Here is a 12996-nt window from a genome sequence, read left to right as displayed (position 1 = left end):
CTTCTATGGCCTGATGGAGTTGTTTCTTTACTTCAGTTGCTATCATTTCAGAACTTTCAGGTGTATGACTTCCAGGATCTTCTGTTTTGATGCCTCCTGGACTTGTTTTGGGTGGTGTGGAGGTCTAAGATTGCATTTTGCTCCTTCATTTTGTCATTTTTGAAGAACCAGAGACTCCTTGTAGTGCAGTCTCACTGCCCTGATTGTGTGTGAGTGGCAGGGCAAGAGTCTGAAGATCCCCAGTGCTCAGTGTAGCTCCTGTGCTGGTGAGTGGTGGCAAGGTGGGGCCCCAGATGCTCCCGACCTTTCTTGCATTCAGTTGGCTCCCAGGAGTGTGTGGGAAGGGCGGGGGAGGCTTGCTAGCATTCCTGAGATGGTCTAGGGTTCGGCCCAGCTTCCACAAGAGTAGCGGGGGATGCAGGGTGAGTTCGCTGAGGCTTCAGATATTGTAAGGACAGAGTCTGCTTCCCACACTGGAAGGGGAGGGGTGAGGGTGAGTTCCCTGAGGCTGCTGACTATGTTCAGGTTTCAGCTAAGCCACCAGGGGGGTGTGAGTTGTTCATGCAGTGACCACCAAGGCTCCAGAAGTTGTCCAGGGATCCACACGCTTCACACTCTAGTGGGGGAGGCACCAGAGTGGCTCACTGGATTCCTAAAGGTGTCTGACGTTCAGCCCAGCCCCGGAAGACACACTATGAGTGTGGCGGGGAGCCTTCTAGGCCCCAGAGGGTGCCTGAGGTTTCACCTTCCTTGTACGCTGGTCAGGGAGGCACAGCCCAGACTTACTGGGCTTCCTGAAGATTTCTGGGGTTCAGCCGAGCCCAGGCTCACACACTATGGGTGTGGTGGGTAGCCACCAAGACCCCAGAGGGTGCCCAAGGTTCCATCTGCCTTGCACGCCGGTCAGGAAGGCAAAGCTGCGACTCACCAGGCTTCCTGGAGATGTCGCCCATCCTGGGGGGACACACTCATGGGTGTGGCGGGTAGCCATGGAGGCCCCAGAGGGTGCCCCAGGTTTCACCTGCCTTGCATGCTGGTCAGGGAGGCAGAGCTCAGCCTCACTGGGCTTCCCGAAGATGTCCCGGGTTCAGCCCAGCCTGGGGCAACACACTATGGTTGTGGTGGGTAGCCATCGAGGCCCCAGAGGGTGCCCGAGGTTTCGCCTGGAGACCCAATTTTAAAAAATCATAAAGGCTGGAGATATATAGCTCAGTGTGCAGCCCCTAGATTCAATCTCCAATACTGAAAAGAATTATTTTTGAAGACTATATTAAGTATAGAGTTGTTAATGTGAAATGTAAGAGATCCTTAATATTCACAGATTTAAAGTTGGATTCTATCTTGGAGCCTTCAAGGCCCACATAGGTATTGTGAGCCTCACGAGGCTGGTCTTCAGAGAGAAAGGGAGCCACGGACTGGTATAGAGTTTGTTCTGGCAATACAGCTAAGAGAGAGAAGCTCTGGCTTCGAATCCCAGCTTTGACACCTGCATGAATTACTTAAATTCTTTGAGCTTCAGTATTCCCATGAGCAAAACAGGGACAATCTAGTATCTTTCTTAGAGGGGCTGGGGATTTAGCTCAGCGGCAAAAGCGCCTGCCTGGCAAACACAAGGTCGTGAGTTCGGTTCCCGGTACCGGAGAAAAACAAAAACAAAAACAAACAAAAAAAAATAGTATCTTTCTTAGAGTATTGGTTTAAGGAACTATGCTATGTTATACATAAAATCTTTCTAGCACAGTGGCTACCAGGTAGAAAGCATCTAATACATATTAGTATTGTCACCTTAGGGTGAATTGATTGTTTTCACTTAAAATGTGATCTTGTTTAATCTTTGAAATGAGTCTGAAAAATGGTAGGCATGATGATAAAATTGACAAAACTGACGAAAAATAGGTTCTGTCAGTGATATTCCTTGATTTTGGAGAATTTTTTAGGCCTTCTTTTATCTTTTGAAAATAATAAGGTCTAATACAGGAATATCATCAATATTTTACAAAATATTTCACATTCACACAGTATTTTCAGGCCCACTTGTCTCTGTGACTTGCATGACAGTGCTGTGGAGTTGACCAAGTGGGTATAACTCTCATTTTATAAGGGAGGAAACCGTTTCACAGCGTTTAAGACGTGCTAAATCCACAATACGACCTGAACTTTAATCTAGGGCACGCTTGTTAAACACTTCCTCACTCTTTTAGAATTATGGTTCCTTTTTAGGGTTTCCCATCATAATTCATAACGGACAAGGCAGATGCTGCAGGGAATAAAGGAAAGCTATTTACACAAGCACCAAGCTGTCTATTCAGTGAGCAAGAGAGATCCTAGTAATAACGTGTGAAACCGCTGAGCTACAAGGCCGGCCTGACCCCGGAGCAAGTTCTCCCAGAGAAGGCACATTGTGGGCAGGATGGTCACGAGTATTTGTGGGGGCTCCCAGAATGTCCTGGGATCCAGAGCTCTGTTTCAGGAACTCTTTTTTGTTGTTGTTGTTATTTTTTTTCCTGTACCGGGGATCAAATTCATGACCTTCACAGTGCTTGCAGGCAGGCACTGTGCCGCTAAGCTAAACCCCAGCCCCTTCAGGAACTCTTTTACATCCTTTGGAGTACAACTTTAGACTAGGATACGCCAGGAATCCTAGGCAATGCCAAAGATTCCAATATTTGAGGCTACATTTCACTGGCTGAAGTCATTAATCTGTTGGGTAAGATTTTGCTGTTGATCTGTGTTAAGCAGTGGTAATAGTAGTAGAAAGTGTAGTCAGAGTAAAATAAGAACTAATATTTTTGGTACATTTCCTATGTACCAAGCACAATTCTAAATAATTGTCTGTATTATTTTAGTTAATACCTTAACATTTACATATTAAGGTACAGTCCCTATTTTGCAGGTGGAAGAAATTGCATGAGAATTTTGAGATCACACAGCCAAAGAGCAATTGAGGCAAGATTGTCCCAAGTGCATCTGTACCTAGAGCCTGGTCTCTTGAGCACCATACTGTCCCTAAGTAGTATGAAACTAGCCAAGATGCACCAGATAGAACCCATTCTTCTGAGCATCTCCAGAGGTTGCTGGTAAGAAACTGTAAGTTAAATATTCATGCTTACCAGTTACTTCTCCCCAGAACACTCCTGTGAGGCTGTCTCCGTCTTACATACTCAGTATCAGAGTCTCATACTTGTGTTGCACCCTGTGGTAGGCTTTCTCTGCTTCGCCTTCCCCTGTCCCACAAAGCAACCAGATCATACCTTTTGCTTTTCTCTACCCACCATATGCCATGAGTCATCATATTCCATTGCTTCTTCACCTCTCTAGCGCGGGCTCCCTGTTCTTCACACCCTCTTACTGCACCCAGTTAGGCCCACATTTCCACGGCAGCATCCATTTGCGTTTCTGGTGTGGTTCCCTATATTTCTGCAGATTCATACCCAGTGTCAGAAGTCCTCTGTTCTCCCTTAACATGCCAGTGAATTGGACCATGGTCAGGCCTCTGCCTAGTGCTGTATTACTTTCCCTTTTTATTACTCTTAAGTACTTCGTCTCCCATCCTGGTATAAACTTCCGCTTCTGTGATGGGGACTCCCAACTCCGTACCTCAGGAGGGGCCTTCTCTTCGGTTACTGTATCTGCATTGACGCTCTAGCACTGGCCAATCGATGCTCATGCCACCTTGCCGCATCTGTCTGCTGTTTTCTTTTCCCTAATGTCCTGAAATCCATCAGGCATTCTTGTTCCATGGTTTCAGGACCTGTTATTTTTGTGGACATCTCCTGGAGATGCCGATTAGCTTTTTAATATCTGGATAGGATTTCACCAAGACCCTGAAGCGCTTTGATGCAGCTACTGGTGTCAGCTATCGATATAACACTATCAGCCTCACTTGCACTGCTGCTACCTGTTTCACAGCTGAGGGGACAGTTACTAAAATGCACACAAAAAAAACTTGCTGTCATTGCAGGATCCCTTCAGCTTGCAGTTAGGCAACTCCGAGTGGCCTGTCTGTGCCTTAAGATCAGACTGGGTCTTTGTATTTCTCTCCTTCAAGCAAGGTGTCATGTGTTCTTTTAGCACAGTTTAGGTGTATGAATGGATAGTTGAACTATTTTTCACATGCATTAAATAGTTTACTGTCATCTCTGTTGGCATTAGTTATCTTTCTAACAACTGAAATCTTTAGGATCCTGGTAGTTTCAGTCTGAAAGTTATCTCCTCTAGATCTACTCAAGGTTTTTTTAAATTTTTTTATTTTATTTTTTAGATAGGTTTTGCTATGTAGCTTAGGCTAGTCTTGAACTCATTATGTAGCCTTGAACTCAAGGCAATCCTCCTGCCTCAGCCTCCTGAGTGTTGGGTTTAGAGGCATGTTTCACCATACCCAGCAGAAAGGTCTTAGATGTGATAGTTTTACCAGAAATTCTTCAGTTTCATAGTGAGCCACTAGGCCACTCAAAAGGTTTGCTTAAACAGCGATAAATGTACATGCCTGAATTTCTTTCCAATTCTCATTTTTCATTCATTTGGTGCATTTATAAATTAACGTTTATTGAGTGGCCATTGGGTACTTGGCAGGCCTGTCCACAAGCCAGCATCAGGAGTATAAGTCACTATATCCTAGGACATAGCTAGAGTTCAGGACTGTCTTCTCTTTGGCCTCCCCCTACCTGTCCTGTCTTCTTATATAAATTCTTCCTTCTAGCTGATGCTATTCCTGGACTGCTGTAGGGTAATACCCGACTGCAGTAGGGCTTTTGTCTCTACTATGGAGACTGCACAATTGTACATGAAAAATCCAGAAAAGAAGACAAAATGCTCTATAATGAATTGCTAAATTTATGAGACCCACCCATGAGTCCATTATTAATTGGGCTAACAGTCATCAAAATTTAATACCGATGGTGAGGGAGGTGGTTTGTGTAATTCATTCCTTCCACGTCACTTCCTGCCCCTCCCCATCAGCACACAGAGCTCCTTCCCTCTGGGAGGTCTTAGAATCGGCCTGTGTAGATGCAGCTTTCTTAGGAGAGGACTCAGAGGCAGTCCCAGAGGGAAGCCTGATGTGCCCTGGGCTTGGAAAGGGGATGTGCAAGGGGAGGATGACTAAGAGTCGAGAGTCACGGGAAGAATAAGCATAAATTTGCAAGCAGTAGGAGACAACCTACTTGGAAAGGAGCAAGTGCAGAGAAGTGAGCTGTGCAGTTCTGCAGCTGCGGGTGTGTGGCTTTTGGAATCAGAAAGACGGGGATCGAAGGGGGATCGAAACTCCTCTTTCACCTCCGACTGGGGCAAATGCATTACACTTGCAGCATCAGTTTCATTGTTGCTCACAGGGTCGTTGTGTAACAGCTTGCCTCAAGTACTTGGCTCGCGGTTTGAACTCACTCAGTTGGAGTGTAGGAAGGGAACATTTGCACGTTCTGGAGAGTTAAGACCAGACTGTGGGGATCCTGGGAAGACAGGCAGGGAAACTTTGAATGAGTGAATCAGGTAAAAAAAAGAGTCTCTGTACATTTCTGAGCAGAGAGCCTTTTCCCAAGTTACCATCTCACCCTCCCAGCTACCGTGCTTCCTCTATGAGTAATCTCAGGGCCAGAATGTTTCCTCACGAAGGAACTGGGAAGTTTCAACCCCTCGTGGTCCAGCTCCATTCTTTCTTCATATGCCACGTGCTTAGGAGAGTCTTTCTGATTGCCACTTAATCGTCAATGCTCACGGAAAGGTGTTGGTAGCTTTTAGCCCATTTCTTTAGGAGGGAAATATGCCATGCCCCAAGTTCTTTTCCTAGCTGATCTACGCTGTAAGCACATCATTACATTAGTTGCAGCGTGAGTGAACTCTCAAAGCTATATCTATGATATTAATCGCATAAATGCTACTATTCATATTAGTTGTCAAGAACCGCTGTCACAAAGTCCCACAAGTTTGATAACTTAAAGAAATGTATCACTGCAAAGTCGGGAGCCTAGAAATCTGAGATCAAGGTGCTAGCAAGGTTGGTCCCTTCTGAAGGACATAAGGAGAATCTGTTCCGTGCCTTCTTCCTGGCTTCTGCTGGATCGAGGGCAGTGCTTGACCTTCTGTCGTGTAGCAACACCTCGCCATGGTATGTGCCGCCATGTTCCCACTACTTCTTCCTGTGTGACCTCACAGTCTTCCATGTGTGCATGTCTGTTTCTAAAGTCTCCATTTTAACTTGATGACTCTTATAAAAATGCTATTTTTATAGCATAAATGGCATTACTGTATATTCTGGGACTTAGATCTTAAAATATAACTGCTCAGGAGAAAAAAATTCAACCCATAGATTTCACATCCTGGCCCTTCACCATTTATGTTCTTCTCACATGGAGAACAGATTTGTCCACCCCAACATCAAAAATCTTAATCATTCCAATGTCAATTCTAAGTTCAAAGTCCTGTCTCAACATCAGCAACTCAAAGTCCCAGAAGTCACTGTGAAGTCCTCTTCACCCGTGAATCTGTGAAACCAGATCCAGAATCCTGGGGTAAGGGGGACAGTACCATTCCCAAAGGGAGAAATTGGGAAGCAAATAGGAGCCACGGGTCTCAAGAGAGTTCAAAACCTAGGAGGGAAATTTTCATGAAGTCTTAAGGTTTGAGAATAATGGTCTGTGGCTGGATTTCTATTGTCTGGGCTCTAGGTGGCAGCTCCAACACTTTGGCTGTACCTAATGGCCCTGCCCTGTGATTTGCAGAGGAAATCTCCACAAATTGGGGTTGTAGCACCAGCATCTATGCCTCCTTTTGATCAGCATCATTTTTCTCTCCTTTTGTATAATTGATTTGCATCCAACTATCTCTACCAGCATCTTTCCTGCCTGGAGTCCCACATGCCCAAGGGTCCCCCCTCCATGCCATCCTCTCTCTATTACCTTCCTCCCAAGCCAGCAGTCTGCTAGGGGAGGGGTTTCTTGGATCCAGGAACCAGAATCTGGGTGATCTTTTCTAAACATGTTCTGTCCTGTTTTGCATTACAGATAGGCTAAATATTTTGTGAATATTCAAGTTCTCATTTCTTTTTCTTGCTACACAATTCCTTCTGCAATTTATCTCTCTGCCCTCACATTTTACTAGAAGTAACCAATGGAAAACAGACTGTGCCATAACACTTTGCTCAGGAACACTCGGCTCCAGGTCTGAGTTCATTGTTTCCAAGTTCTATTTTTCTACCTGCTAGAGCACCATTCAGCTCCATTTTCTGTCTTTTTACAAATAGGATCCATTTCCAAAAATATTTGTCTTCATTTCCATGTTAAACACCAGAAGCATCTATAACATTCATATTCCTGGCAGCATCCTATCCATTACAATATATCTGTTTTGCAGGAGACAGAAGCTTTCTCTGCAGTTCTTTTCTTTCCTTTCTGAGCTTCCGCCAGAACCTCTTCTAATGTTCATGTTTCTATGGAAACAGAGGACGACAAAGAACCGGACAGAATATATATGTAGGAAGCCCCGAGGATGGGAACAGACAGTGTCGGACCGAGGTGGGCCAGGTTAACACGAAGACAAAATGACAAAGGCCAGTGTTTCTGGAGTTAAGAAGTGGGAAGAGATGCACCATTGCAGGCTGGAATAATAAGCTTTAGTTTTGTTCTAATCACACTGCACAGCCACTGGATTTCTTAAAAGAATTATAGTAAAATGAACATAACATGAAGTTATGACTGTAACCATTTTTTGTATGGTTCAGTGGCATCCAGGACCTTCACTTCCCTGTGCGCTCATCACCACCATCCACTTACAAAATCCTTCGTTTGCAAAATTCAGGCTCTGTGTGCACTAAACAACACTGCCCATTTCCTCCCCCACTCACCATTGGAGGGTATTGTTGTACTGTTGTCGTTGGAACTGGGAATTAAACTCAGGGGTTTTGCACTAAACTGCATTCCCAGGTCTATTTTATTTTATTTTATTCTTTTATTTTTTAACTTTGAGACAGGGTCTTACTAAATTGCTAATTTTCCCAAGGTGGGCTCAAAATTTTGGTCCTCCTGCCTCAGCTTCCCTCAGTTATGTACCACTATAACCAGCAGCTTTGAAGGTTTTTGAGCAGGGTAGTATGATGTGTTTTACATTATAAAAATATGACTCCAGCTCACACCTGTAATACCAGCACTCAGGAGGCTGAGGCAGGAGGATCACTGTGAGTTTGAGACCAGCCTGGGCTACACAGTAAGTTCAAGACCAGCCTGAACTGTGTAATGAGACCCTGATTCAAAAAATAGCCCCCAAAATAAAATAAAATAAAAATTCCATTTTACAATATGGAGACATTATTGCTAGGCCAGAGTAGAAGTAGCAACGGAAACCAGTTAGGAAGTGCAGATGAGCAGTAATAAAGGACAAACTGTTGTGTGAGAAGAGAATGGATTTGCTAGTAAATCGGACAGGATCAGATGATGGGTTGTCATAGGTATGGAAGAGAACTTGACCTCCCTTTTGGACGTGTTAGGTCTACATTTCTTTTTTGCCATCCGGGGGGAGATGACACCAGCTGGTGCTCAAGTTCAGAGCTCAGGGAAAAGACCAGCATACACTTGAGAGCCAGGGAGAAGTGGGTGGTGTTTGAAGCCGCAGGAATGGATAACGTAATCCAGGAAGATAATTTAGTTAAAGAGGGCCAGGAGCAGTCCCTCTCTTAGAGGTCCAGTTGAGGAAAAAAGGCTTGCGGGATATTCCTCTGGGAGTCTTATGCTGCAGGAATTTGGATTTGGGCTCAAAGAATCCAAGGTACCAGTTTTAAATCCCGTCATAACTGGTATTGACCAGGTCTGGGTAAGAGAAAGGGGCAGTTGCTCCAGCTAACCTATGTCTGCACTCACAGCATCTAAGATAGCCCTGGGCTAGGGGAATCAGAGAGAAGTTGTTAAAAATTTGAAAACAGTGATTCTTGTCCTTAGAAGCAGATTATATAAAAGGACACATGCATGCCCATGTTTATAGCAGTACAATTTGTCATAGCTAGGTCTCGAAAACAGTGTGTATGTCCCTCAAGAGATGAATGGATAAGGCCAGTGTGTTGTTTATACACAAGGCCATAAAGATAAACTTGAAGCTTTTGTAGGCAAATGGATGCACTTTGAGACCATAAAGTTAAGTGAAATAAGTCAGACACACAAACTCAAATGTTGCATGATTTCTCTTATACAAGAAACTCAAAATATATATGTGTGTAAATAAAGAGCACAGCAGAGATAGAGAAATAGGAGGTAGGGAGGTGTTCAAATACTTCCTCAAATTCTCTATTTCATTGTATTTCTATATAAATGTAATTTGTTTCATTTATAGTACTAGCTTCTCTGAGTTCATTAAAAAGAAAGGATTATGTTATTGTCTCCTTGTTTCTTTTTTTGTAAGCGATAGTCTTTTTTGTCTATGACTTGTACTGTGGCAACATTTTGGCCATTCTTTCAGGATTATGGTGTATTCATTACCGGTAGTCTCTATTTTATTATGAAATTTGTTTTTTTTTTTACAGAAGTAAGAAGAGTGCTCACTTACATTTTCTTTATTAATATCTACCTATATTACATTAAAATACCAAAAAAAATTTAAAATAATGCATTTGACTAATGAAAGAGGAGGTAAATATTTCATTATGGAACATCTTTGAACATCTGTTGTCTTCCCATCAGTGGATGAAGCTAAATATTCTATTTTCTCTGTCATACAGTACCACCATATCGTATTTTAATCACTATTTGATTGATCAGACAATGTGTAAGTGGTCTAAAAATAAGTTCAGGGCCAGGGATATAGCTCAGTGGCACAGTGCCTTGGTTAGCAAGCACAAGGTCCTGAGTTCGATTCCTGATACCAAAATAATAAGTTCAAAAAATTATGCCTTTTTATATATGTCATTTGTTTTGATTCCAGCAAAAGTGTCCAAGTGTTCTTACTTTAAGTGATCTTTTATAGTTTATCATCTCTTAATCTTCCCTTTTTTTCTTCTTCAGTTCTAGGCACCAAGGACGCTCTATCACTGAGTTACATTCCCAGCCCTTTTCTTATTTTTCATTTTGGGACAGGGTCTTGTTCTAAGTTGTTCAGCAGGGACCCAAACTTGCAGTCGTTCTGTCTCAGCCTCCCTAAATGCTGACATTGCAAGCATGTGCTACTCTGCCTAGCTCTGAATATATTTTTGGAAAATCAATTTTACAGCCTGGGTGAACTCTAGTTTGAGAAAGTCATACCTTTTTTTTCCAGTAGCTTACTAGAACCCGACTCATGAGTAGAATTCTAAGTAATAAATGTAGGAATGTTGAATGTCCTTTAACTTGTGCTTGGATGCTTTAGTAGTCTAGGATTTGCTAATCATTTGAGAATCTCTCACCCCTTTGTTCGAGAAAACAGTTCTGGTTTTTGCATGTGTTCCTCTTCGCCATGCTCAAACATTTGGGAAATGGAAATAGGGAAGCAGTTGGGTTCTTAAAAAACTATAGATGAATGGAACAGTAACTGCAAAATTAGCAAAATATAACAGGAACTGTGGATCTTGAATGTTACTGCTTTTGCTTATTTTTTCTCCCTTGCTAGGAGACCTGTTCTGATGATGTGTGTAGTGCTCACTACACTTCCCAGCTTTGGCTTTTCTATAGCAGTCACTGAGGTATGGAATTTTGATTTCTTCTGCTGCAAAATTTTGAGGTTTTAGAATTCTGTTATTGGAATTTGACATCACTGTACCCAATACATTTCTTAAAATTTCTTGAATCCAATCTTCTTCCAAATTGCAATATATGTATCTAAAGTGCTGAGATCATTGGTAGCTCTGTGATTGTCAAGACTCACATTCAATTTTTTTTAAAAAAGTCATTACTCTTGTGTGTATGTGGGCAAGATGGGGATGTTATTTCAGAGTAATAAAAAAGTAAGAAATTCAAAAACTGATCTACATTTGTTCCTTCTACCAACTTGATTTTTTTCATGATTGTTCTCAGTTCTAATGGAATACGACAATATCCAAAGGAATAACCTTTTGAACTTTAAGTTCATTGATAACATATCCACTGACAAATTCCTTTCACATGACATGACAGCTCTTTGAAAGCTACTTTATGCTTTGATTAAATATGGCTTCCAAAGGACTCTGGTGTGTGTCCACAGGCCAGAACTTTTATAGGCAAAATTAATAGGCTGTGAAAACTTTATTGTCCCAGAAGGTCAGAGAAGAATGCTCTATTAATCTGATTAATTTGTGAAATGTTGGGAAATAAAAAAGTGGTAGCTTGGAGCTTCTCAAGAGCTTTAAAAATTCAATTTACAACCTCTCAAGGAACAGTGAGTGTGTGCATGGAATTTGATAGCTCTTTTTGGTTCTTTTCTGTGATAGCTCATCCCTTCTTACATCTTTTCCTTCCTTTTTTGCTTAATTTTTCACTAAGCCTTTCACTGAAGTGTAACCCACAGCAGAAGCATGCAGAAAGCATAAACACAGTCAGTGAAGGACTATGGAGCAAGCCCTGGGCAGATGCTACTCAGGCCACAAAGTACAACCTCGCCAGCTCTACCTACGGCTCCTTCCTGTGACTACCTTTTCCTCCTTCCCAAAGGGAACTCGACCACAGAACAGTTTGCCTGCTTTTTAATTTTTTGTAGAAGAAATCAAATTTTATATGTGTATGTATATGTACGTGGTATAATTTATAGCTGACTTCTTTTATTTAAATGTATGTGAGATTATGTTGCATGTTTATATATAGTTTAGTTCACTCATCTTCATTGTTGGTGAGCATTTCATTTTAGGATCAAATCCATGGCTTCATGCATGCTAAGCACACACTCTTCCATTGAGCTACACCCCCTGCCTGGTATCACAATTTATTGGTTCTATTCTTGATGTGCATTTCAATTTATTTCATTTTGGGCCATTAGAATTAATGCCACCCTTGGAATGTGTCTCTTGTACACATGTGCATACATTTCAGTTGGGTAAATACATAGGAATAGAATTGACAGGTTGGAAGATAGTCAAATGTTCCACTTTAATAGTTGATGCCAGTGGAGTTTCTAGAGAGATTATTCTCATTTCTGTAGTAAAGACTCCACTAGCAGAAAATGAGTGTTTCCTTTTCTCCCCATCATGACCAGCAATTACATTGTCTGTCTTTTAACTATTCTAGTCGCTGTGTTCCTGAGTCTCATTGTAGTTTTAAAATTTATTTTCTCCATAAGTAGTGAGGTTAAGCATCTTTTTATCCTGCCCATTTTCCTATTGGATTGTTTATCTCTTAAAGACTAATTTGAAAGTGTTGTCTCTATATTACAGTCCCTTCTTTTTAATATGTATTTCCACAGTGTATGGCTTACCTTCATATCCTTCCTGGTACCTTTTAGTGAACAGAAATTTTTAACTTAGTACTAGTTGCATTTCTCAATTTCTTTTGTTTATGGATTTTGCTTTTGGCCCTTTATTTGAAAACGTTTTATTATATTGTGAGTCTGAACCTCCAAATCCTAAGGATGTTCCCCCTTCTGATATTTTGGAGGGACATTGTCTTTCTGTTCTCATTTAGATGCACAATAATCCTAGAAAGGACACTTGTATGTGCTGTGTAGTTGAGAATCAAGTCTTACTTGTTTTTTCAAAGAACACTCAACAGACATGGTACCATTTATTAAGAAAGTCTGTCCTGCCCATGTCTCTGCATTCTTACCTCTGCTATAAGTCAGTTGTGCACATGTGTGATTTGTTTCTGGGCTTTTGATCTTCATTGCCTAGTTTTCTATTCCTGCATGAGCAAACACCACACTGTTTCAATTTTTGTAGCTTTGTAATGGTTTTACATAACCAGAAGAGCACATTCTCTTTTTTTTCTTCTGAAATTCACACATATTTTAGAATCTGCTCATCATGTTCCATGAAAAGTTGAAATGTGGCTGGGTGTGTTAGCACATGCCTATAATCCCAGGAGTCTGAGAGCCTGTGGCAAGAGAATCCCAAACCCAAGCCTAAACTGGGCAATTCAGCGA

The 12996-nt window shown here is 41.9% G+C and overlaps 1 protein-coding gene across 1 annotated transcript in view; it reads left to right on the top strand.

Moving 5' to 3' along the window:
* Tmem236 (transmembrane protein 236) overlaps positions 1-12996 on the top strand; it is a 42411-nt gene that overhangs the window by 12231 nt on the left and 17184 nt on the right. The window contains exon 3 of the mRNA XM_005386960.2: positions 10561-10633. Within this exon, the coding sequence (XP_005387017.1) occupies positions 10561-10633 (73 nt within the window). The remainder of the gene's footprint in view (positions 1-10560; positions 10634-12996) is intronic.

Source organism: Chinchilla lanigera, unplaced genomic scaffold, assembly GCF_000276665.1.
Source record: "Chinchilla lanigera isolate Chin_1 unplaced genomic scaffold, ChiLan1.0 scaffold00028, whole genome shotgun sequence".
Classification (NCBI taxonomy): Eukaryota; Metazoa; Chordata; class Mammalia; order Rodentia; family Chinchillidae; genus Chinchilla; species Chinchilla lanigera.
This window is presented reverse-complemented; position numbering and strand designations above follow the sequence as displayed.